The sequence below is a fragment of the Lineus longissimus genome, chromosome 1 (genome assembly GCF_910592395.1).
Source record: "Lineus longissimus chromosome 1, tnLinLong1.2, whole genome shotgun sequence".
NCBI classification, from domain to species: domain Eukaryota; kingdom Metazoa; phylum Nemertea; class Pilidiophora; order Heteronemertea; family Lineidae; genus Lineus; species Lineus longissimus.
Window position 1 is genome coordinate 26,535,948 of NC_088308.1, and position 27,329 is coordinate 26,563,276.

General features: G+C 40.7%; 1 protein-coding gene across 3 annotated transcripts; it reads left to right on the top strand.

Moving 5' to 3' along the window:
* The first annotated feature begins 25 nt into the window (after positions 1-25).
* LOC135494901 (tyrosine-protein phosphatase non-receptor type 13-like) lies at positions 26-26,885 on the top strand. Of its 3 annotated transcripts, XM_064783223.1 has the most exons (36): positions 26-125; positions 5,398-5,550; positions 5,879-6,060; positions 6,484-6,549; positions 7,316-7,408; positions 8,021-8,116; positions 8,376-8,408; positions 9,667-9,820; positions 10,052-10,621; positions 10,900-11,041; positions 11,196-11,484; positions 11,740-11,811; positions 12,177-12,345; positions 12,602-12,749; positions 12,971-13,262; positions 13,510-13,560; positions 13,804-14,024; positions 14,195-14,286; positions 14,488-14,621; positions 15,565-15,695; positions 16,011-16,114; positions 16,361-16,861; positions 17,105-17,493; positions 17,633-18,262; positions 18,568-18,987; positions 19,183-19,338; positions 19,625-19,774; positions 20,261-20,587; positions 20,837-20,878; positions 21,520-21,687; positions 21,934-22,025; positions 22,224-22,935; positions 23,116-23,206; positions 23,915-24,176; positions 24,373-24,664; positions 24,778-26,885. In XM_064783223.1, the coding sequence occupies exons 2-36, from the start codon at positions 5,421-5,423 to the stop codon at positions 24,907-24,909; spliced, it is 7,533 nt and encodes a 2,510-aa protein (XP_064639293.1). In that variant the 5' UTR covers positions 26-125; positions 5,398-5,420; the 3' UTR covers positions 24,910-26,885. The 3 variants fall into 3 exon arrangements, with proteins under 3 accessions (XP_064639293.1, XP_064639309.1, XP_064639301.1); XM_064783239.1 differs by lacking the exon at positions 20,837-20,878; XM_064783231.1 differs by lacking the exon at positions 8,376-8,408.
* Positions 26,886-27,329: the final 444 nt, after the last annotated feature.

The window sequence follows — 27,329 nt, forward strand, 5'->3', positions numbered from 1 at the left end:
ACGGAGTGTTGATAGAGTGTCAAAATGGCGATCAAAACACAAGTGTGAGCATTATTCCGTCAATTAATCATCATTACTCACTTATTGTATGGGATTAGTGATTATAAATTATTTGGATATATGAGGTAAAGTATTTTTCACCCGTTGTTCCCCGAATTTCAGTTTGAAATTGTCCGAGATGTCCATACAAGTTTTGAAATTAAGGAATAGAAATTTGACAACTTTTCTGAGAAATCCACATGTACATTTTGTACAGTGTGTGTAAGTGTATAGATTGTATACCTATATAATTACTTCTCCTGTGCTTGTGCTCTGCCTGTGGAAGGACCACTGATTGTGTATGTCCTGCGGCTACGACATTCATAATGTAAATCAAAGCACCACTCGGCACCTAATCGCTGTCCAGGTCCATGAGAATGACCAATTCTGTAAATAGATGTGATAGGGGTTATTTTCAGGTTTTCCCTCAAAAATTTCAAACACTGACAGCACAGCCTAGGGGTTCTTCATTGGGTGAATTATATCGTTGCAATGTTCAACAGCTCTGGCGTGATTTCTCAGATAAATTATAAATGATAGAATAATGTAGCGGGGAAATCATGCGAGGCTTAAAGAAATTGACCAATAACCCTGATTTGGCTAAAACCTGTGCACTGCCAGTTCCACCATTAAGCCAATCAATAAAGGTAGAACCAAAGATTATAATAAGCAGGTTTAAATGGAGCCAGTTCAATCAATGGTTCGACATGATAACTGGATTAAGTTGAGAAATTCAATACGGATGTTGTTGGTATGACGCGTTGATGATTTGCATAAAAGTGGAATAACGTCATAGTATTATAGATCAGTTTGTGCATCATGTTTGTGTTGATGATGATGGGTTTAAAGTGGAGTGGAGTAGACTACACAAGCTCTTTTAGCAATTAAGTGCTGTTGTCATAATTGGTACTGTCATCATTATAGATAAAACTTGCTTTTAACTAATGAGCTTGTAAAGTCTTGTAATGTCTAACACATCTGAAACTGCCTTGTAAATGGTATGGCAATGTCAAGCACCTGCAAATGAGCATTTTAACTTACCGCTGCTATGTGCAACAACAAAATCTCTTGTCTACGGGTAAAACCAGTAATCGCTAATCTTCTATCTCCAGGTTTGTGGTGTGGTATCTTAACTCAAATAATACTATTACCATTTTAAACCCTCCCTGGATTATTGGTTTAGTCAATATTACATGCATGATAATCTCAGAATGGAATTTCACTAAATCCTCAGATTTTCTCATTAGTGGTTCATCATTATAGACAGGTAGATTATTGCTTCTTTTCAAACATGGACTCGTCAAAACTTTCTAAACTCTAGACCGCCAAACATTTTAGGACTAGATCAAGGGTTGTCAAAACTTTGAACTTCAGAAAGAAATACTTCATTAGTTCAGGTGCATGGCGAGATAGGACTTGGCTGGCGTGCCATCGGTTCTCAACTTGTTATTTTACCCTGGAGCGACTGATTTGTGTCACTCACTCTTCAGTAAAATTCTCGTTATTTTGGTCGCTGAGAAATCCATTTTTTTCACTCCAAGTATGCCAAGTGTAAACCTCAATATTTCCTTTGATTGCGGTTCAACGCAAGTATTGATTGGAACACCTCATACATCATTAACATTGAACCCATGCCATGGCATGAAACATTCACCATTGTTTCATTAGGGTCAGCCTTTCTTCTCCTCAAAGTGCTCAGTAGGTTGAAGCAACAGCATAGTAGCCCTGAGATCTTGATATATTTGCCAATAACTTTCTGGGTTGGTTGTACTGAAAGTCCATAAAAATAAAGTGTAATTCTAACTGCCAGAACTGTGGTCTTAGTTGCAATGGCCTCTAGATTTGTTGACATTTGGTCAGTCTTGCACCACAGAGCAGAAAGCACACACTTTAGCAAAAGAAACTTTCGAAAACCTGTGTCCGTGCTACTGTTTTCTGGCAAGGCTGATGCTTCGGTGAATCAAGCGCTTTGATCAACAATCATTGCAGGCAGATTTCTCCGACCATATGTTTTATTTTCAGTCAATATAATATTCTCGGTGGTACTTGGTTGGCACCTTTCCATTGGTTATGTCAGATACCTGATTACTTAGTGTGCCAAGGAAAGCCTCAAGAATGCGTGACCTGTTCTGTTTAGGGCCCACTCAGAGAATCTTGTGGAGAGTAATTAGTCTGTTATCATACAACATAACTTGGTAGCCAAATTGATCAGATAGATCCATAAATCTTGACACTTTCGTTCACCTTTTTGATAATTTTCAAACGAGAAAAACAAAAGGTGAAGCATGAAAGGTGAACTTTTCAGCCAATTGGCGTGCATTTGAGAGGAACAATGCATGACTAAACCTCATAAATGTACTGTGAACAAATGAAAGCCTATACCTTTTAGTTTGAACAGCAATATCAACACAGGCCTGGTTTGAACCAACAATAATACCTGAAGTATATGGTAAATGTATTCGCTTTTTATATTACATGGTAAATGATGATCGTATATCCTTCTAACATGACCAAGTCCACAATCTAAACTCAGACCGGTGGCTACATTTTTTCACTTGCTGATAATCATGTTGACAAATGGTATAGTTTCTTATTCAAGAAAACAAATTAAAATTGGCCCCAGGCAATACTACAGGGACCTGTGATGTTTTAACCCTTCAACTAAAGAATACCCTGCGTTCAGCAGTGGTATGAGGAGACTAAGCCAGCAATTTGCCAAGCTTGTTACATTAGCTAGTATTTTATCAATTTTGCCGGTGGGACTATCTTGCAATAAGGGATGGTCAGGCCTTGACTTCAACAGCCCACAAAGCTTTCCTATAAGGTAGGATGTGTAAGTCTTTACCTGTTAATAGCAGTTTATATCAAACATGCTTGAAACATTCCTTGTTGAATGAGACCCACCATGGGGTTATTTGCTCTGACAATATACAATATACTTGTGCCATATGACCGAATAGGCATGTCGCCACAGTCGGCTGATTTCCCTTTTATATACGCACATACGGAAATCAATCAAGCCACAAATGGCGCTATGTGGAGAAGAATTCCGATGACAAAGCCTGGACACCACAGAGCTGTCAGGAGAAATGGTTTCCAACAACTCGCAAAAGTTTATGAGATAACGAGTCACACTCACCATTCTTTATCTCACCTCTACCACATAGGCCCTATAGTGATGAGAAATGATAAGTTTATGGCTTGTTCTTCTTTTTCTTTGAAATGTGGGAGACAAGGGATGAAGAGTCCTTTTCAAGTGATATTCTTTTACAGTGTATACTGTAGTTGTGTCTTACTCTGCAGCTGTTAGGCTTCAAACTTTTGGCCTGACTAAAAAAACCTAAAAATCTGTACTAAAGTATAGGGTCTAATAGTAATGCGTAAAGATTGCTTCCGAATTTTGTAAGCACTGGCCAATTCTACCATGGCCATGTCTCACTTACAATATCCTAATAGGCTTTCGAAGTTTTGTTGTTGAATTATAGGTCTTTGAAAAAAGGACTAATGTCGTGAATGTCTTCAGTGGACTAAAATGGATTAAATGGGAACTTCTACATATTGGAATCCAGAAAATGTCTTACTGCTGATGGCAAAGAGGTCACACGTTTGATGGCCAAAAGCATAAAATGCTGCTGTTTGAAAATGTCGTGTTATTATCATATCATTCAAACTTCTCTGAGGAATCTGCATCTGTAACCAAGGTATATACTGTATGTCTGCATGTACGGGCATGCATAAACGGATACCAATTCTGGAACCTTTGCTGACTTTGGCATTGATTGAAAGTCTTCTAAAGAGGATTCATATGTTTGGATCGTCCAATAACAAGTATAGACCAAATCTATGTTATTCATAATTACAATCCATAATTTGTATTATGTGTTGTGTTGGAGAAATCAGTTGGTGGTCCACTCAGTCCTACAAATCAGTGCTTGTTAGTGGACAACCACCTTTGGATTTCACTTGTGTCTCTTGTTGTGGATTTAAGGAAAATTAGATTAGGTATAAATTCATTTATTAATACTAATGGGGCTATTTTTATTGCATTGTTTTAGGAAGTTCGCCAGAAAACAATGACATGTTCTAAATCTTGTTCAGGCCTAACATGATTGAAATATGGCTTGCAAAGTTGGACTTCTTTCATTTACTTGGCAGCCCATTTCAACTTTCTTGAGACTAAATCACTTTCAGATTTCTGTTTGCTCTTTATCTCAATAGGTTTTGGCTGGAAGGTGCCATGCAGTTGAAAAATGAGATGGTATGGAAAATATGTCTTTAAAAATAGTAAATGTTTCCATGGAAACCTAAAGCTATCCATCTCAACAAGCTGTGTCCAGAAATAGATTTAAGCCTATCAAGTAAACAGGTAGTCTATATCTCACCTGTGCATTTCGTGATCATAGCCACCTGACTATTTCAATAAAAAACTTGAATGAAAAGTAATGGTTTCCTAGTGGCCTGCTTATTGCTGTAGACGGCCTCTGTTTTTCACATGAGCCAAATTCTGAAGAGATGATATAGGCTATTGGATAGGCAAACCCCTTCCTCCCCAGCTCCTGGCACTACCATCTTCCTCTCATAGCTTATAATCATCACAATCTGGCTGCTAAAACGTTGTTTCCTCATTGGAAAGTGTCACGTTCGGTGCCAATATTCAGACTTGAATTGTGTGAAAGTTCTTTTTATTGTGTGCAATTATGAGACTTCCATGTTACCTTGTCCTGGTGGGACATACCAAAGATTGCCTACACTTGACCATGTTGACCAGAGATTATACAAATATAGGCCTGGAAAAGTAATTATTTCGAAGCGTACTTGGACTCTTCAAGACTATAGGTCTGGTACAATATTTATATGGACTACTGCTATTGACAGGGGTAAGAAGATAATTTGTTCTGATTTTGATGACAGGAATTTCAATGAGCTTAATCTGCTCATTCAAGTCACAAAGATGGGTCATGTTTGATGTATCAATATATCATTGACATAATCGTTCTTCTCTGACCCCCTTGGCCAGTAGCCCATATCATTCAACTTTAAAGGAGAGCAGGATTACTTAACCGTTTGGACTGAGATCTTATACCTACACTGAGATAACTGAGAGTGAGAGCTTAGCCTATGCAAAGCTTGGAACAGTTCCACCTAACACTAAGGTCCAACTGAGGGTCTGCCCACTAGATACTGATGTTCGTTTTGAACAGCACTTTACCCTGTGTCTTCTTTCAGAAATCGCATCCATGAACGAAAAATAGTTTCAACCTATCCAAAGGAAGGTGATGCAAACATTATAGGGCCCTACTGCTAAAAATGAAGAGATATGCCACAAATTTAACCAGGTTGTTTTCTTGTCTATTTCAGATGTTGTAGCTTAGCGTAGAAGGATGCCTGGTGTTAGCCTAGAGGTAGCCCTCTCCGAGGCCCTCGAGATCAAGGGGTGCCCTCTTGCTGAACCAGAGATATGGGGCGTGCTGTGTCAGAGCGTCGAGGCCCTCCAAGATCTCTTTATCAAAGGTATGTCTTTGATTGATTCAGGGGTTGACATTCACTGGGATTCAGATAGGGTTGTTCAGACAATTAATGGTCTTTGAAATTCCGATATCAACAATAAATCAGATAGGTTGTATTGGCATTATCTTTATTCCAAAAACCAACTCTATTCAGTAGAATTCTCTGTCAAGAACGCCATTGGTACCAACAATGTAATGTGGATCTTTATGAGCAGTCACAAGTGCAAAAGTCAAATTGTGAAGTAAGATATTCACTCATAGTCAAACTGCCTTGACCTTGGCAATGTTATACTGACATTTGTCTCAAAACTACAAAAAACTTTCACTTTCAGATGAAGCATTTAATCAAACAGATGACCGTCCATCTTACATGATCAGCCCTGACACCCTGATGCTCTCTGGCAACGGAAAGGTGAAATTTGATGAGCTCTCCCTGCAGAAGTGGCAGGAGAGCAAATATGCTGCTCCCGAGACTTTTTCTGCTCCCATCTTGGCTGATGTACAGCTTGAAAAGGTAACAATACACTTCCTACTAGTCATTTTAGCTTAGATTTCAAGAAAAGAGGAGTGCTGGTGTGAAAATTCCAGAAGAACTTAGGTAAACTGGGTTCATCTTGGAGATAGTGGGGTGCAACTTTTAATGAGCTTGAGCATGCCTCACTAAGTGGTTCCGTGCAAGCAATGAATGATATGCTATTTCTGAAGAATAAAGTAAACTGCTGTTGTGAGTTTGGAGTTTGCCCTGGGTTATCGGCAGTGTTTTGTCCATGTATATTGGTTAATTACTCTAAAGTGATGGTAAAAATGTTGTAATGAATGGAGTACTTTGAAGTTGTCACAAAGTTGCATTTGTCTGATGAGCCAGACTGTAACTTGAAACATAATGACTGAACAATGTTTGTATCTTTCAATCAAACTATCTTCCTTGGCATTTCAGATTTATATATATGGCTTAGGAATGACGTTATATGAAGCTGCTGACTTTGGACAAGGTTTACACGAGGTGAGTATGGGCCCCAGATGGCAAATATTCAGATGTGGAATGTTGGTAACTTGATATTTTGAATTCAAGAAAGTGACATGTGTATCATATGGGTGGAGAACCGTCACTACTTTCAATGCAATCAAATATATTCGAACTTCTGTTTCTGCTACTAAAATCAATTAAACACTAACAGTGGAGTTCTATGCATTCTCAAAATGTATACTACTAGTGTGAAACGCCTATATAAATCAATTGGTGCTCTAAACCACATTCAATACTTATCAAAACATTCATCAACATGGTTACATATAGACTGTGGTTGATTTTAATGTTGAAAAAATCGATTGATTGCCTAGTAAGGTGGAGTCTGGTTTGAGGCCAGCGACAGTATTAGAAAGAACAGAAAACTCCTGTCGATATATCCAGTCAGTTTGATTGGCCTTGTCTTGGCAGCCCTTTGTCAGCCTAGGACTTGATGCCAGAGGCAAGCTCAGCTGTATATCAGTGATGTGGTTGTTGCATACTCCACCTCATGCTTAATTGCTTCTGAACATGAGTGGTTCTTAACTCTCATTGAACACCTGTGTTATGCCAATACCTACATAAACATGGGCTAGACTCTAATGATTCACCGTCCATTTGAAACACCCATTCTTCTCGAGGGTGGATAGATTGGCCAGATTGATTGTGCTGCAGATGTCCATGTTTAGTGCTTATCATAAAGAGAAACCAGCTATATGTGGTATACATTTCATTTACATGTTTTTGTTGCACTATCTTTCAGAAGTTGAAGTTGAGTGAAGACTTAGATACGCTGCTGTACACCATGTGTGAAAATGACCCGTCCAGCAGGATCACTCTTGCTGAATTACTCGATGTAAGTCAACAGTTGAGTACGACTGACTATGCTCCGTGAAAAACAAAAATTACTGTACATTTTGAATCGAGGAGAAGCTTAACTCCAATTTGAACAGGGTGGATAGAAAAACTTGTCGATATTTGTAGCGCACTTGAAATTATAGTAAGCAGATGGTAGATGTCTGAAAGTTGATTAGTGGATGAGTCGATGGGACTTCATGCATAAAGAGCTAAATTAAAGGCCTTCTCTGTCCATTCAAAGATTATGCATGTTGGGATCTGTTACAAAAAGATCTCAAAATCTAAAGTGTGTTCATTTGAATGTCAGCAACTCATTTTAAAATAGCACAGCTGATTAACGAGATTGATCACTAGATGTTGCAGATCATCACAGGTGTTACCATCCCCTCACCTTGCTTATCAACCACAGCTATGAATAGGTGCAACGCCTGGTTGGGCATATGAGCATCTCTATCAGTATGAAGAGGTAGCTTGGATAAAGTTGACAAGGAGGCTACTCAGATTCAAGTGTTTCACGCATTCAGTGAAGGCACTTCGTCCTTCAGTTGTGACTAAGAGATCATAGGTATCTTATACATGTTGTGTGTCATTTGTTACTTTTCACTTTCAGGCTTGTGGCCAGCTCGCCCCTTCAAAGACTAACCATAAACCATACTCCCAATACGTCACGAAGCTCTATAAGCTGGTGTTTGGCAGCTTGCAGAACGTAAGTAGAGACGGTCTGGGATTCGAAAGTTTTCTCTTTTGTCCTTTTGACACAGTATGCAATAAGACAAGTGATTCTGGATGTCAGAGTGAATTCAAAGTAGTGATAATTTTCCATATCCGATTTTGAGCGGGAAATGAGGACATCTTTTTTGTAGCACTGTAGAAATGTTCATTTGAGCGTGAGGTACTTCATGGAGAGATATCTGCCTCCTTACATTCTGTTTGTGTTTCTGATTTTGCTCCCCTTGCTTACTCAGCTCACCAGTATCCCCAGTATCCCTGAAGAGGAGGTAAGCCTAATCAAGTTTATACCCTAACCCTCTTACACTTATACTGCCTTGAAATCTTTGTATTATCGTAACAGCTTGCTTACTTCATTACTAACAGATTCATAGCAGGTATGGGTATATCATATTCACAGGTGCCTGTTATAATTTGCCTGTTTTAGCTTGCCATGCCTCACACACATTGCTGTTTGAGGAATCCACTAGACAGTAGGATGGATGTGATCAGAGACAGTGTCAAACAAGTAGAGCAGTTGTGACTCTGTACGTTGTGAGGTCCAGCATACTGTGTGCTGTGCTCCTGAGTACACTACATCAACTTTGCCTGGATATCTCTGCCAAGAACATCACATTGTTTTGGTCCACACATGTTGCTATAAATGATCTCTCATTGTTTACAAGCATGCACTACAGATGAGACAAAAGTTGAGCTTGTTGATCGTACTGCTCTGACATTGAAGCAGCTGCATTTGCTCCCACTCAAATATCTTATCAGTTTGGAAGTGGTTCTTGTCTTTACAGCAATGTTAGAGTACTTCCCAAGAGTATGTGCTGTCAGTTAACATGATATGACAGCCACTTTTGTGTTCAGACACAGATTCAAGCCACACTTATTAAGAAATGGATACAGTATCACATCTTTTATCTTGTTTATGTAGAGATAGATGTTGCCAACTGCTCTCAATCATAAAGCAAGTATAAGACCTGCATTTCTGTCTAGGTCTGCATTACTGCTTTTGTGATTTTTACCATTTCATGATACATAAGATCAGATCTATGTACTACCCTAAGGTTACTACTTCTCTTCATAACATGTAGCAGATCAAGTTAATCCCTTTCTCTAATCCATAAATCTCATTGGGTATGCACAGTGATCTCGACATAGTTTTTGTTATACTGACTAATAAAACTAACTCCTCTCTGACTAATATCACTATTTGCTGTTAACAAATTCTGCCACTTTCTCCCGCTGCTAGGGTGGGGTAACACATTTTTTGAGGCCAATTGGTTTTATATCATAATTTACAATGAAATCGACTGATTTGTGTTGAATTCTGTTATAGCCCAATCCAACTAATGGTTTTGAAATCTTCAATTCCCAAAGAAAAACTCGTGTGTGTCTGGCCGTGATGAGTCTGCCGATACTGGAAATGTTCTCATTGACAAACATCATGTGATAGTATACTGCTGTTATCAAAAATATCTCTATGTTCACATTGACTTTCTGTCTTTTCCTCCTTGAATGATGTGACTTCTCTTCCAGTTGGAGCAAGTGGATCAGGTGTTTGGTGCCAGGGAGGAACAGGGAGCAAAGGCAAAGAGTCCAATTCCACCAGGTCGCAAATCACGCCACACTTCAGGGAAGGCCAAGTCTAGAGTCAGGTCAAAGTCATGGAATAGAGGCCAGGGAGGCAATAGTAAGAATCTGTCCAGAGCCTGAATTCTATCAGTTCACAGATTGTTTTGGAAGTGGTTATCAGAGCTGTCAGAGTTGTGCAATCGATATGATAGATGTAGCGCCTCTCACCTCTTATGTTGGAAACTCTGGCAACAAAGGTTTTCTTCCTATGGTGCTGCTTATTGCTCGATATGGAGTATTGAACGCATCTGTTGCAGGTGACACTAAAACTCCTCTCTTGACTTTTCAGGTTCAAGTGACTCAACCCAGCCTGGACTTAGCGTTCACAATAGATCAAGAAAGCAAAATGGCTACCGGCCGCACAGTGTGGGACCTGAATTTCCACAAAATCTTGACATTCCTGGCTCAAATACGTTTGATTTGCGTCTGAGCCATTCGATTGGACAAGAGCTGCATCGTGCACCGCAGCATAGGCGCAGACACCAGATGGGATTTCCCGACCCAGGGTTCCCAGCACATCCTTATCATCACTCAGACATGGCTTTGAATAACTCAAGAGCAAACTCTCACAGGTTGCGCCATACGGACTCGAGTAGATCAGCACAACCCATGGACTCTACGGATAACTCAGTCCCCTTGCACGGTCCTGGGAGACCAGTGAGCTATACGGGATCTATTCAAAGTGTTTACGAGAGACTTCGCGAAAGGCGTAGACGCCTCGAGGCAATACGTGGTAATATGTTTTACGATGAACCGATTGAGCCAATATATTTGAGTGATACGTATTCAAACAGTGATATTTCTACGGAGTATGGGGACAGGCGCTCGATATTATCTGCAGCAAATTCATACAATCAGGGTAAGTTTATTGAATTACAAATATGGCACATCCCCTTGACACAGTCTTTCACCAGTGCTGCTCGACTTGTTGATAAAGGCAGAGTGATGTATGTACTATCTATGATGCATGCATTTGCAAATAGTGTATAGCCGCAAGGGTCAGTGCAATAACCCAACATAGCACTGAAATGAGGGGAAAATATCGGGTTTTAATCAATGTGACTTCAGAGATACGGGCCTAAATTTCTCTAATTAGGTGAAAAAGTAACGTAAAGTCTTCAATGTTATGTTCTACAGGTGTGTTCCGTCCAGACATCAGTTCAAGATATGGACCCGATGTTGGGCTGCAGTTGAGAATGGCTACGTCCCCAGAACAAGACGGCAGTGAATTCAGTGACTTTCCCTTACAACTTCCTCCTGACCATTCAGAGCTCCCTAAGTAAGTTAAATCAGTGCCTGAGGTCTTTGGTCACCGTTGACTGTATTGAGCTCGTTCCCACTATGATACAGACAGCTTTGGCTCTGACAGCTTAGGTTAGAATTGGTGACCTTCTGCCAGATATGCGGGTGAAAACTTATTTTTTTCCTTTCAGGGACAGAAATTATCGGGATTCAAAACATCTGCATAACCGTCCTCATTCTATGCCAGAGCCTGTTAGAGTTTCTAGACAAGAGCCTCTGCAGTCAGGCACCAACGGGTTACCAATGGAAGAAGAGATAGCACCCACAAAGGAAGAAGCCGTCCAAGCCTTGGTATCGATGCTGAACCATGCAGAGCCTAAATCAAAATCACAGAAGGACCTCTTGCAGAAGAAATCCTCTAAACAACCGAAATCTACCCCACCTATGCGACAGAAAGATGCTCAATCACAAAAACCAAGGGTAGGATTCAGCAGTTTGTTCTCTGAAGAACTTTATGTTGGTTTTATCAGCTGCTGTTAAATAATCTATCGATCAGTACTTGTGTTTCATGAGAAGTAAGGGATGCATAACGAATTCAGTTCTCGAGCTATAAATGTGTAATTTTTAAATCGATGAGTCAGTGCTAAGCTCCAGTAGGGCACAGCTGTGGTTAAATTCTTCATGTTGAAGTGATTTTAACACAAATAGATACTTATCTCTTATATGATTTTTCAGAAATTTTTTGGACCAGAGTTCATCGCCAAAAGTAGTGAGCCGCACATCAGACTGACCATGCCAAATACACAAGTGAGTACCTCTTCCCTGTCTAGAAGATGTTTTTATAACCTAGATTTACTACAGAAGAGATTAGCATCATTCCATTCTCTGATGACTAGATTGGCCATAGTGTGTCTTGTTATTTTAACCAGCAGTAATCTGAAACAGGAGTTAAGGATGTTGTGCTTCTGTCTGGGGCATTGTGTTCATTGTAAAATAGGTTTACAAACAACTTTCCAGACAAACAACTTTCTGGGTTCATCACTTTAGTCACAGCCCAACTGTTTCAATTTCAATTTCATGACAGAGGTTTAATGGTCAGCTATAGCTGTGTTTAAACATTGCTAGGGTGTGATCCACTTTAATCTTCTTATCAATGTGTTTCTTTTCCATAGAATGTGAAGAACATCAACTCCCTGAAGCCGTTGAAGATCTTATTACTGAATGGCGTGATCATAGATCTTGTGTGCGATCCAAGCACGACTGGGAAACATCTTTTTGACCTCGTAGCTAATCATCTGGCTCTGCCTGAACATTACTACTTCGGACTGACCTACATTACTGGTAAGGACATATTGATATAATTGTGGAGACTTGGGCAGTGTTTGGAACCTGTCAGATTGGTGGTCTGAACAAGGGGGTTGGATTCCCTTCACAGACCACCTTGCGTGTACTTGTAAGTCACCTCAAGGTCAGTCTAGTGGAGCTCATAAAGTTGAGTGATATTTACTCCTTTGTCAATCGTATCAACAAGTTTTACGTGCGAATGTTGCCAAACACAAAACCGGAAATTTTGACACCAGATGTTTCTGTATTTCAGACGGAGAGCACATGTTCTTAAATCATGACACCAAGCTCAGCAAAGTCGCCCCAGCCAGTTGGAAGGACCAGAAAGGAGGCACCCTGGACCGTCCGTTTACACTATACTTCAGGGTGAAGTTTTATAGTGAAGAGATCAGCCAGCTTAGGTAAGTCAAGAGATTTTATCATCATCAACATGTGATCCTGGTCTTGTACAGGACGTTTCTGCTGTGTACCTTTTATGTTGTGCTCTATGGTTAGGATTTCAGAATTGTAGTGTTCTGAACAGGAAGACAGCCTGTCGAAGTTTGGAGATTGGGTTGATTTGTTGACACTCGCTCAAATTTCATTCGGTTGATTCTCATGTCAGTACTCTTGTTACATTCAGACATTCCTCAACCAAGCATCTGTACTACCTTCAACTCCGTCGTGACATCTTGGAGGAGCGGACCCAATGTAACGAGGATGACACCATGCAACTCGCCTCCATAGCTCTACAGGCAGAGTACGGAAACTACGACACCAAGACCTGTGGTCGCAATTACTTCCTACCAGAACATTATGTGCCAGCGCGGATTATGCGGCGGGTGGGGACAGCCTTTGTTAAAGATAAACTGCCGAGTATGCACCGGAGTCATCATGGTGTTCGGGAGCTGGAAGCGGAACTACTCTATCTTAAGGTAAGTCCAGTGGTGCTCATAATGTGGGATGATATTTACTCCATTATTGAAACAGTCGACAGGAACAGTATAATGACATAATCCGCATTAGTTTGATGCTAAAACTGGTAATGGATACAAGACTTAGCTAAAAAAAAGACCAACCTCCGTATCCAAACTGATCATGTTCTTGATAGAGAGCTATCTTTCAGATGAATGTGTCTACCAGCCTTGAATGGTATCATCAATGTATTGTTGGTCTTTTCAGGAAATGCAGCAGCTCTCTGAGTATGGAATCCACTTTTACAGGATATTTAAGGTGAGGTAGGCCAACACAGGCCAGCATGCGTAGCTAGATTCTTTGTGTTCCTTTCTGTTCGTACTTTCTGTGCCATTGAGACATCATTTGACATCCTGGTGTGTGTCCTATTTTGGAGTCATTCGGTCAAGGTGGTGCTTTTTGCAAGTTTGGAACTTGCTACAACTCCCAAAGCTGCTGTAGTATGCATTTTGACTAAAAAGATGAACATGCAAGAAATTATTGTTGTTGTTTTTATTACAGAGTAAACAGGATCGAGTCATACCAACTTGGGTTGGCGTTAACGTTAACGGGATCAGCATTGCCGAGAAACAAGGTGACACACGCGTGGTACTTCAGCGACATCCCTGGTCGATGACAAAGAAACTTTCTTTCAATCGAAAGCGATTTTCAGTTCTTCCCAAGTCGGACACTAAAAATCTCAAGATAGATAAACTAAGCTACTACACAGACAGCCACAAAAAGTAAGTATATTGTTGACTGAAGTCTTTTAACTCAACAAAAACCTTCTGGGCACTGAAATGCAGTACAGTTCATTGAAAAGAAAGATTCTTTGGGTGGCCTGCTTTTAGGTCATCAATTGATGCCATTCAGGATTGGTTGATACATTTATTATGTTTAATTTTCTTTTCAGGGGACGTTATTTGCTTCAATTTAGTACACAACAACATGATTTCCAACTGAGGGAGCACACACGCTCCAACATTGCTGAAATGATAGATGAAGGTGAGTCTATTTAGTGCCAAAATTATTGTCACGTGTCATCTAATTAATATCTTTTTAGCTTTTTGTCATAAAAAGATATCTTCTGCATTAAGCTTATTGGGCAATGTTGGGTGTACATCCTTTGGCATGATTGAGTACACTGCTGGGACTTCTTTGAAAAGTCTATTGCAAATTCAATAAAATTCCTCCTATTTTCTTCAGAGATGCCAATGGACTACCCCGAGGCAGTTGCTTCTGATGATGACGTTTATGTCGATGAGCCTCAGGAGCCAGACTTTGAGGATTACCCTAGCGACAAGGAATATGAGGATGATGCAGAAATGATAGAAGCACAGGTAGGGAAATGTTTATTATGATCTAAATGTTGTCATATGCCTCAGTCAAAGATGTCCATAGCTCAGGACCTGCATTTTGATTTGAAACGCTTTGGCCAAAATTCACGTTTTTTCATGAATGACTTCATAACTTATCCAAGGTGTAAACCCTGATTATTCAATCCAAGTGCCGACACAATAGCTTACCTGTGCTGAGGTTAGTTTCGGCGACTGGTGATTGGTAAAGCTGGCCCTGCAGCTGATAATTTAAGAGAGAAACATAATCATGTATGATGTGCCATGGTAGGGTCTTTCTTCATGAACTTAGTGTCACTTTGACTATATACGGCATGTTGAAACTATTTGTTAATCAAAAGCCTGCAACTAAATAGGCTATGAAGAGGCCATGATCATGGTTAGGAACTCAGAAGTTCATATAAAAGTGAAGACATAGTAATAAGGCATTCATGATCTCTTGCCAGTGGCCTTCTGTGTCAGCGTATAATACCTGTTTGTTTAATGGTGCATAATACTGCTCTGTAACTCAACAATTTGTTAAGTGGGTCTAAACATACTAATAAGGCCTGAGTCAAAATTAGGTCGGTGTTTATGTTGATGTAATAATCCTTGGTATTGGGTTCTACAGTCATCAATTATGCAGTGATTGTCCATTTATGTATTGACCTTCTTCGTCCATTATTATAATGTATGGTGGATCTTTAGTTTGAGTACTGTACTTATGGGGATATGGACTGATAGTTTTCAATCCTGTGTGTGGTGGTTTTTTATATAAAGGCCTAAATGGACGATTATGTGGGAAATAATGTGGTGTTTAAGCTGAACATTTGGGAGATGATGTTCAAATATGCTATGACTTGGACTTAGGATTTATTTTCCAATTTTTTTCAAGGTCACGATAATTTTTTCTAAATCTGGGACTAGATAGTGTTTCATGTGATTTCAGGTTGAACATGGCATTGAGAACGCTCCCCAGAACTTTGCGGACGCAGGTTACTACCAGAATGCTGAGGCGTATGTCCACCACCGTGATAAAAAGAGAGACTTGACTCCTACCCTGGTGGTCGAACCTACAGAGTAAGCATCAGTATTGTCAGTAATGTATTAGTCTCAATGCTTTGAAGGAAATACCAGAGGTCAGCGACGATAAAAAAACTGTTTGATTTTCAATTATTACACAAGTGGCCTCATTGAAATTTCTGTGCTACGTCAAACAAAAAGTGTTTATAATTTGCCTATTTGAGCATTCATGGTTGGATGTAACCGGACATCCATTTCCTTGATGTACAGAATGGATAGGTCCACACTGACAAACACTGGTGCACCAATGGTCAATTTCTTTGCAGACTTTTTTGATGTTAGGCTATCTGATTGTGGTATTTTCTGTTACAGTTCCTCAATGGACTTCAACGACCACTCATCGAATGAGACCACTCCAAGGATAGAGACCAGCATGCACTCGCCAGACAAGAATGAAATGAAAGCTTTCGTGGTTGGTAAGTTGTCTGAACTCTGCCCTCGCACAAGGTTAGCCTTACAAGGTGTCAGCGTCGATGTTATTATCATGATTTGTACTGGAGGATTGTGATTTGAAATCTTTGTCAGGCAGAGATAAGTTCATATGGACTGTGAACCTCTTTCGGCTCCTGGGAAATCTACTTTAGTATGGTCTTTGATGTTAAGGAAATGTCAGACTTTGCCTTGAATGTTCCTGTGTTTGAACTAATGTTCTTTATCTTCAGATGCAAGTGTCAAGTCTGTTGACCAGACACTGTTTCCAGCAGGTTTACACAGTGAGACAGTATCTGACACCCTGCATGAGCGCTTTAACAACCTCCCACCTCCTGAGACGCAGGAGAGAAGAGTCATCATGGTATCACTTGCAAAAGATCGAGAATACGGTATCGGAATAACGATTGTCGGTGGTGAAAGTACAAGTAAACTTGACCTGGGTATTTTCATAAAGTCGATTACGCCTGGTGGACCTGCTGAGACGGGGGGCCAAGTTCAAGCTGGTGACCGCATTATCGCTGTTAATGGGAAGAGTTTCGAAGGTATTCCACATCACAAGGCTGTGGAGATCATCCGAGATTCTCCTTCACCTGTTCAGCTCCTTGTGTCACAGCCAGTCTATGCAGATGAACCAGCCAAACAGACCAAGAGGTCCACTACTCCTCGGAGTAACACACATTCACCTCGTTCAGGGATGTCTGGGAATGTCACACCAGTCATTGATATACAAGGTAGGTACCCAAGAATTTTGCTCCTTCGCACAGGACAGAGACGAGCAACAAAATTATATCCGTGATCATGGTGAAAGTCAGCATTAGAAACGGAGACTTCCTCTGTCGTGAACAATATAAGCATATCTATGCCAGTGGCTCAGTGATAAAACACCAATATTGAGACCATTTCATTATAACCTGATCACTATTATCCACAGTTCCATGATTTGATGTTACCAACTGGAAATTATCTTCTTCCAGCTAAACATGTGAGTCCATTGAATGGTATAGGATCTGGTGAGGACTCCGAGGTTGACATGCCACCTCATGAGAGTCGCGTCGAGGCGAGGGATGCCCGTAAGATGCACACGGCACCAAAAACCGGGTTGAGCCCTCGTCTCCTTGACCATGGTCTCCCACTCATGATGGGGCGCTCGCCAGTCACGGCCATGATGGATAAAGCATCGACACCTATACTTACAATATCCCAAGAATCTGAGAGTGAAGGTTCCGTAGACAGTGAGGAGGATTTGGCGGACAATATCCTCGACCGCGGCACTTCTCATGATGTCATGGCTACCCTCAAGTACGAGGATAGATATGAAGTTGTCTTGCAGAAGATTAATGGGAGTTTGGGGCTTAATGTCACGGTAAGTTGACTGATGAAGTTTGAAAATGAATATATGCTGAGTCATTGTGGGCAGGTTCACTTTTGGTTTCCTTTGTCTTCGTATTCAAACATTTGTTATTTTAATGGCTTGAGATTACATTCTGATGTTCTGATTTCAGGGTGGTGTGAACACCAGTGTTAGGCACGGTGGGATCTACGTCAAGTCCATGGTGTCTAACGGGGCTGCTGAGCTGGACAACCGAATACAAGTCGGTGATCGGGTCCTGGAGATTAATGATGTTCTCCTTAGCGGTGTCACACATAAACTGGCGGTGGAGACATTAAGGAACACTCCTGAAGTATGTCGACTTGTTATGGAGCGAGGTGTCCCAACCTCGGCCAAGCCCCCAACCTCATCTCCAGGTGTCAGCGTGCTTTCGAATACACCAACATCTGAAAACTCGGGTGAATCTGAAAAGGACTACTCGTTGGTGACGAAAGATAATACTTTCATTGTGGAACTGGAAAAAACTGCAGAAGGTCTTGGTTTCAGTATTGTTGGAGGCAAAGACAGTCACGATGATGGTATTGTGTGTATTCCCAGGATCAAGAATGTATTTCCGAATGGTGCTGCTGCGCGAAGTCGCAAGATGGATGTCGGTGACATCATTCTGGAAGTGAGCGATGTGAAAGTGAAGAATCTCACTCATAATGAGATGATAGCTCTACTGAGATCAGCTACCCATCGTGTGAAGTTAAAGTTGTGTCGGCCACTGGCTGGGATTCTGCCCTCTGTCGGAGAAATTCAGGTAACATGCAACAGTTATTCATATGTCATTCTTTTAAACTTACTCAACTCCATTTAGATACTTGAAACTGTGAGAGGACAGTTTTCTTGATTTTAGTCTGTGGTCCATAACATCACACATTGTAAACTGAAATCACTTAAAGCTGCCATTCTTTTTGCCCATGAAAAACATGATCCCCTAGGCAAATTCACCAGGATTATGCTAACATTACACAGGTCAGTTTAGAAAAGGAGAAATGTTGTTACCAAATGTGTTGAATGCAATCTTACATGTCTTGATATCCATCTCTGCTTTCTTGCATTCAGGATGCTGATATCTCTGCTGAATTGGACATGTTAAACTCGTCGACTCCGAACCTGTCACCAGCCAACAACCATGAGTACCACGCACTCTCCCCGATTGGGCAATCGGAAACCCAACTCTCAGAATCAGAATTTCCAGAGTCCAGCATCATGTCTTCCAAGTATGAATCCCCACCAATAGACTCTGATGCTAATTACGATGAGAGTTACCTGTCCACGGACTACTACACTGACAAATCTCCGGTGTATTCACCATCCCGCGATATAGATTCAGCTTCCTCCCTTCACCCTGCCAGCAGCCAATCAGATGTGAGTGTGTCATCTCGAGAGTCGGTGATACGGTCGCCGCTGAAGAACTATTCTTCCAAGCAGCTGTCAATGGATACAGATACAGATATGGATGAAGTGTCACTGAACCCTGGGGTGAGTGTATTTAACTGGTAGCCCTGTGAGCCCTCGCTGTAAAAAGGAACAAACTTTTCAAACGTTATTCTAAAATTGTACTCGCAATGTCTGGCTGTCACTGCTTTATTCATTACCTTGATAACTACATGTTGTTTCCTTTGTAACTCAGAACTCAAATGGTACTCTTATATTCATGTTGAAATCGACTTGCAGGAGATAGAGGTGACCCTAATGAAGAGAGACGGTGGAGGTTTAGGGTTCAAGGTGTCAGGTGGAGCAGACACAACCAATGGGTGCTATATCAAGGCCATCGTACAGGAGCCAGCTCTCTCGAATGGACAGCTACAGCCTGGAGATAAATTAATCAAAGTAAGCACTTTGATGTGTCATTACTTCTAATGGCTTAAACTAGAATTGATTGATTCAGTTTCATGCAGCTGTGTTGTTGCAAATGTTGGGATCTTTGCTCCGGAACCATAAAATAAGGGGGGTCGGTGAAAAAAAGGGAAAGATTATCGAAAAGATGAATCAATGTAGTGGAGGTGATAAATAGGCCATCTGAAAAGGCTGAGATCTTGATGAATGAGTAACATGGCAATCTAGGTCATGTTGTTGCAAAGACAGACGGCTAACACAACGTTTTTTTGCGTTGCAGGTTAATGGTACTGATGTGTCGCACCTTGGCCATCATGATGCTGTTAACTTCCTACGTGGGACGCCCCAAGTCGTCACTATCAGGGTGTACAGACCTCCAACTCCTGTAGAAACATTGGAGACGTCTGCATTGATAACACCAAGAGTTCAGGTAGCCATGTCATGTGGTATTTGGTTGAGATTTATATCTTTGGTCTTAAAGTGCCAAAATTGTAGTTTCCAACATTTATTTTATCAAGAATGTTATTGATTCTTTGTTTATGTAACAAGTGTGTCACTTGGGAGTCTTATGTTGCTCAACAGGTATCGTTTGATATATTGGGGAACCCAGCATGTAAATGCATATGTTTCAGTGTGTTTACACAATTATGAATCATATTTGCTCAACATGGTAATTGGTATGTGTTTCAGCTATTGACATTCAATCCAAATATGTATGAACTATAATGGCAGTGCATATTTGAGATCTCGTCCACCCCCATGTGTGCTCATGATATCCTGAGTTTGTGTGTACCAAGGCATAGCAATGTCAGAGCCTTGTAGATGATCTTTGATGGCTGGTGTAAAATTTCCATGCAATGTTTGACTTTTGTTCTTAGTGCTCACTCTGAGGTAGCTTTCATTCTCGTGTTTGTAGGTTGATTCGGAAGCTGAGTTTGGCCAGGAATACCCAGGAGATAGTGACCTCTCATCAAGTGAACCAGAAGAAGAAGATGATGGGCCTGCCGCTGTGAAGGCGTTGATCGCTAATCTTGAGTCGTCCAAGCAAGGTCTCATACAGCCTCATTCGTATGGTCGCAAATCACCAGTGACTGAGGAAGTCGAGGAGGAAGTGTTGAGTCCACGGAGTAACGCCTACCTCGAAATGGCTGTGCCTGAACGAGCGGAGAGTGTGGCCTCTTCTATAGCACTGTGGTCAGATGATGGGTTGGAGAGGTCAGAGTCAAGACCGTATATACCACAGGTAAGGAGAATACCAAGTCATAACTAAGACAATAAATAACCGTGCTCATATACCGACACTTGTGATCCTATCTCCAATCAAATGGTCGTGGCTCATTTCTTCATCGGGTTAGATTTGTAATCGAAGATGTTAATGAAGATGTACTTGCTGCTGTAATCTTCCACCTCTGCGGTTCCCTGTTGGAGTATTAAACAAAATCAGTTGAGAGTATGGCGAAATGTCACTAATGTTAAACCATCCTTGTTAAAGCAACAAAGCACCAAAGCTGGATCAGGTAACAAAAATCGCCAGGTATGTTTGTAAATTTGTAACCCCGTCATTTAGATATTACTGGGACAATAATGGTTTCGAAGTCACTATTCCCTCCTCTGGCTGAGTGTTTGGCAAGACTTGATAGAGATGTCTCAATGTCGTGGTGGTTTGGGGAATATTTCAAATTCTGTCAATAAGAGTCTGTCCTCTTACCTGGTGTAATGGTCACCCCACTTTCCAATATTTTATACTCCACTGTCTTCCTTTATCGATTATCCTTATATGTTGTACATCACATTTTCTTCAGGTTTTGGCCTATTTCCATCCTTTACCTGACAATGGATACTTATTGTTCTAGAGCATTTATCAGTTACCCAGTCATTTCCAGTACTTTACTTTCCTAGTAAATCATAGACTTCATTACATATCATCTCCCATAGAAACCCCCCACCTGACCACTTTTGTTAAGGTGTTCTGAAGTAAATTTTTCTTATGATAATCACACTACTACATGCCAATGGTACCTTTGGGACCCGATAAATTGGCAGTATGGTTGTGTCAAAGACAGAGTCATTGCACTTTTACAAGGTCTGTCACAAGTATGCCTCAAAAATTGCATTCGGGGTAGGTTCTGGTTTGTTTCGGCAATGAGTCAGCATTTTCTTTTCTTCTTTCCACAGAGTGGTGTGATCCGTCTGGAGCTAGAGAAGAATGCCAACGGTAGTCTTGGCTTTGGTCTCGTCGGTGGTGAGAAGGGATCATCTATCGGGATATTCGTCAAATCCATCGCTCCGGGTGGACCTGCTGATGAGGATGGGAGACTGAAGGTTGGAGATCGCCTCCTTGAGGTAAAGGTGTTATCTGAGAATGCTCAGGATTGGAAGTAAACATGTTTTGCGTCTATTCAAAATCTCCAGCGATCAATTCTTGAAATCATCACTTTCCCTAACAGTACTGACCAGAATTGTTCATTCAATATTCCTGGTCACTAGACTCTTTATATGACTCTAGTCTGCTCAGCGTGACATGTCAACTCTATGTATGTTTATTGTGTTGTGATATCCTTTATCCCATTCTATTTTCACCTGTTCTAGTTAAATGGAGAAAACTTGATCGGAATGAACCCAAACAAAGCTGTTGCCATCCTACGGAAAGCTCGGGGGGAAGTGTCCATTGCAGTATCTAGGTAAGTTGAGGTTCATCAAAATATTACTGTTCACCTTGTAAATGACCTCATTTTTCATAGCTTAGCAACAGCACCTCTAAATAATCTTGACTCTTTATTCAGAATCCCAAAGAATTGGGATATTATCGCATATCTTGTGCTATTGTCTTAAAAGAAGTGATATGAGAGATCTATCATCCCATTTTGGTCCAATTCCAGGCCAGCACCATCCCGACCAAACAGCCAAGCAGCCAAGACCTTCCAGCTGAGTGATGAAAGAGATGCGCTCCGGCAATACATGGCATCGACGCCGTCCTCCATGCCAAGTAGCAAGCCACAAACGCCAGCCATGATCAGTGAGGAAGAATCCGACGCAATGCTCAGCCTCATAGACTCTGTCAAACCGATGCATGAACGCGACTTCCCAATATCCCCTGCATTTTCGGCAGACTCCCCTGCTTCCCCGATGATGTCACCGGGAGTGATGAACAGTCATGATTCAGATTATGATCTGGAGTCTTCCAGTGAGGAAGAGAGTGAGGAGAAGCCTCACAATGGTTACCAAGCAAAGGACTCAAGTGATGAGAATGCTAATCTTACAAACCGTGACGTGGATTTAGATATCGCAGGACCAAAACAAAGCATGTATGCTGATGCTGATGAGGAGTCGTCTTCATCGTTTGATGATGACATCCCATTACCTGAAGGAAGCGTTAATGGTACTGATGATGTGGATGGTGCTGATGATGATCAAACTGTGGTTGAGAATCACCGAGCCGAGATTCCCGACCCGGTGACTGATGATTGGTTGCACACACTGCCCATTGTCAAGGTAGCTGAGAGTGGTCTCTACAGTGGAAAGAATCTGGAGTCTCTGATCGAGAGGATGACTGCTGGGATAGAGAATGACCAACCTGTTGAGGAGTATAAGGTAGGTGTTGTTGGAAAATAATCATGTCTGGGATTCCAAAACAAGATTAGGATACAAGAATCTATTAGTTCTGCATCAACTTTTTTAAAGGAAAAGTATCTCTCAAGTTTCTGTTAGTTTGATTAAGGTTGATCTTTCTTCTGATTGCTCCCCTCAATCTTTCTCGTAATCTGTTTCCAGAGTTTGCGGCATGTGGAACCTACCGATAATTGCGATATTGCCAAGATGCCTGAAAATAAACCCCAGAATCGATATAGAAATGTGCTACCATGTAAGTGTGCAAAGTCAGCCGCAGTGAATTGACAACAAATGTCAGTTCCTATATTTCATAGTTGTTCACAAGTTTGTAATTCACGTGAGGATGGGTTCTGCTCATGAAAACATTGTCATGAGATACATTTTTTTGCTAATCTCAATGAAAATACATTTATGCCTCTCAGGCTAAGTTCAGGAAGTAATTCAAGATTGCACACATTTAAATGACCTTTTTTCTGGTTATTTTCCTAGATTCACCTAGTCCTTTCTATAGCAGTAAGTGGGATCATGGAAACACAGCTTTGGTGTTTATCAGGAAATTCCATTTGCCAACCTTTTGCTTTGGGCGTAACTCAAGTTTCATACCCAATTGAGTTGCTTTAAATGCTACAAGCTGAGTGCAGCAGTCAGTGGACATGTTCTCCCATATGCAGTATTCAAGGAAAGGCTGTAGTGCCATGCCAGTGCCAAGATATTAAGTTAATTGCGGGAAGTGGCATCTTCAAATGAAAAACTTTCAAAATACTTTGTTTTCTTTTAACATATCAGCTGGACGTCTCTTCATATCAATGAGTGTCTGCTATTTTGCAAATTTTTTTGTCCAATTTTGTATTTTGTGGATCCTGGCTTGTTTATGTGGGTTCCAGTGTAGTTGTAGATCATCTTCCAAGAACTGTTTGTAAGATTGTAGCATTGTGTTCATTTGATCCGTATACTTTTCCAGACGATGCAAACCGTGTTACACTTTCTGGTCCAAACAACTACATCAACGCCAGCGACATTAAAGTCAGTGTTGGAAAACACTCCCACCACTTTATAGCCTGCCAAGGTCCCCTGCCAAACACGACCAGTGATTTCTGGCGCATGGTCTGGGAGTGTCGAGTATCAGTCATCGCCATGACAACATTAGATCTGGAAGGAGGCAAGGTCAAGTGTCATCGATATTGGCCACAAACAATAGGTGCTTCATTCAGTGTAGAAAATAGGTATGTTGTCACAGAAGTTAGGTCATAGTCATGGTAGAATTGAAGCAGTCAATTCGACATTCATCGATAGTTTCATTTATTGTATGAATTACTTTAGATGTTGTTGTTTTTCTAATATAGTGTCTGTAGTTGACCTGTCCATGCTTTGTGAAGACTCAAGAGTAATTTGCTATGATGCAACATTCATATTTTGCAGGTACGAAGTTTCACTGTCAAAATCTGAAACTTTGGAGCATTTTATAATCAACACAATCAGAATGAGCGACAGCGAGACTGGTATGAGTCGAGACGTCATCCACCTGAATTACACAACTTGGCCAGATCATGGGACACCATCCTCAGCAAGACCGCTGTTACAGTACATACAACTCATGCACTTGTATCACACCACTGGCCCCATTGTAGTCCACTGTAGTGCAGGAATTGGAAGAACGGGCGCGTTGTTGACCATAGACCTGGTGTTAGCTCACATGGAGAAAGATTTGAAGGTATGTCATTGCTGTTTCCCTCTGCCTCATTGAATACGATATATGTAAGGGGAATACTGTGTTGTTATAGTCAGAGGCTTTGACCAATTACTAACTTTGTTCTTTCCTTTCAGTTTGAAATTCCGAGCCTTGTGAAAGAGCTGAGAGAACAACGCCAAGGGATGATCCAGACCAAGGACCAGTACGTGTTCTGCCACATTGCTTGCCTCGAAGCCTTGAACAGTCTGTGCGAGGAAGACAGCTGAGGGAATTGACGCATGTCTTCTTTAAAGAAAGTATGGAGTAACTCATGCGGAACTGAGTACTGATCTAAATCAGTTAGTGTAAATAAACAATGCAATAATTCTGTAGAAGATTTCTTGGTTTACTATCATGTTCTCTAACAGAGGATCGCAATAAATCAAAGCTGGTCAGATATTCAGATGTAAAACGTGTGTAAGATAATAATATCTGGAAGGGGGTGTCTTCGACTAGAAATATGCACACTATTGCAGTGCTTCCATAAACATGCATGGTCATCCAAGTACTCACTGAGGTTTCTAGTTAAATCATGTTAAATACCGGTAACTTGAGTGATGTATGCAACTCTTAATATTGTGTGAGTTTGTGTGTCAGGATTGTAGAAGTAGACATCTGCTGGCCCGGTTGTTGGAAGCATGGCTTGTAAAAGCAGGTTGACGTGTCGTTTTATGTACTTCAATGCACATAAAATGACATGACCAGTTAATATGCACTCCATCAACGAGGCCATGGATTTTGTAAGGGTTTAGTGTTTGCAATGGAGTCCAAAAATCATGTGCTTCTATTGAGAATTTTGAAGGAAATTATATTGTCAATATGAGAAATAGTCGAAAATTTCTTCTATATGTGAGTCTTCATGTTTTGTTTCCCTGTATTGGCATTTTTGTCAGAATTGTAGAATTTAATGCTGCACTTCCCCAGTCTTCACACTGGTTTACCTTAGTCTGATGGAACACGGTATAGTTGTGTTGAAGGTGTAGTGATAAGCTCTTTGCTCAAAATGACCCATGAAATAAGGCATAATGTTTTAGTTTTAGTCTTTTGATAGACATTATACAAAATTTGTTATAACCTGCTGGTTGGTCAAACACAGAATGCAGATTTAAACCTTTACAATTTGCTGGACAGATTGGAGCCAATTGTAGCTTACCTGATGATGTTGGTTTTTAATCTTGCATAGTGATGGGCTCCAAATGCAGTTTACAAGATAACATTGATGTAAATTACCCCAATTGTGTGTTTTTGCTTTTTATACATGGTGTTTTAGGAATTTAGAAAACCCTGAAAGCAATACTTATTCTCCTTTGATCAGTTATTGTGTAAGATTATCTACCGTTATTCTTTCTAATGTGATTTCCCTGAGTGTGTTCTTGAAACGTAGCGTTGAAACCATCTTAGTTAATGCCGCATATAGGAGTAACTTTGTATTCAGCAATTAGAAAAATATCTTCAAGTTAGGTAGATTAGGACTGATTATTGAAAAGTAACCTGATAGAGCTGTGATGTATGTAAATGTTCCTCACATGGACAGTTTGTTAACTTATAGTATTATTTATTCAATTATTTATTCCTCACAGTATTTAAGTGTTGTCAGTGTATAGCAAGGCACTGTGGCATGGTTTATGCATATACAATCTCTTTTAATATTGATTCATTTACATAAGTATTGTTTGCTTGTATTATGACATGTAGCTGTAGATTATTTTGCTACCTGTGTGAACATCTCATCGGTGGGCGGGGGCAGGTAACTTTATACTCTCACATATGATCCCTAATTTTCTCCTAATCACATATGATTATTTCAATACATTCCATTGGTTGCAAATTAGCTATTTACTGGTAACTGTATTGTTTGTGGAGGGGTACAATAGAGGCATGGCCGAAATGTTGTCAAAACCTGAACTCCGGAGTGAAATTATTTTTGAGTTCAAATTAACTGACCTTTCACCAATTGACCCAGGTCATTATGCAACACTGTAAATATTGATATGACCTCATAATTGGAAACTTTCTGTCCTTCGCATGCCAGATCGGAGGAACAAAGGCCTTGTAGCCCCTAGATATGTGGTTTTATTACATTTAGTCAGAGTCACCCTGTACTACTGCAATAATCATTGTTGTTGAAAATAGAATTATGAACTATGTCATCATTTATCTTTAGCAATGTAAAAATGAATATTTTATTAAAATATGAACCATATTTCAGTTGTTCTTGTGTTTTTGCGTGCTGAAATGAAGGATGTCTTTGTGGTATCCGTACCAAATGACATCATGATATGGAAGGTGCCCAGGCAGAAAAATCCGGTCGACCAATGGAGGGTTACTCATGGTAAATCAGTGGACCACAACTGGCAGCAACAAACTGTACCCGGTGGTTTTGGTGTTGTGTTACCTGTCCAGTGGGCCACTGGGAGCCACTCGCTCCTTTGCCACTCAGTCCCAGCGGCTGTCCCTTGCACATTCCTCCTACTATGGAAAAATATGGTAGGACGATGCCACCTCATCACACTTCTATAACTGGGTGGAGTATGACCCTTTCAGTCACAGTAATCCCCATTTTTTTTGCCGCTTGGCCAATTCGAAATCCCGGGTCGATGCAAGTGGGTCGATTGTGCCTGTTGCAGTGGAACGTTTTTGTACACGT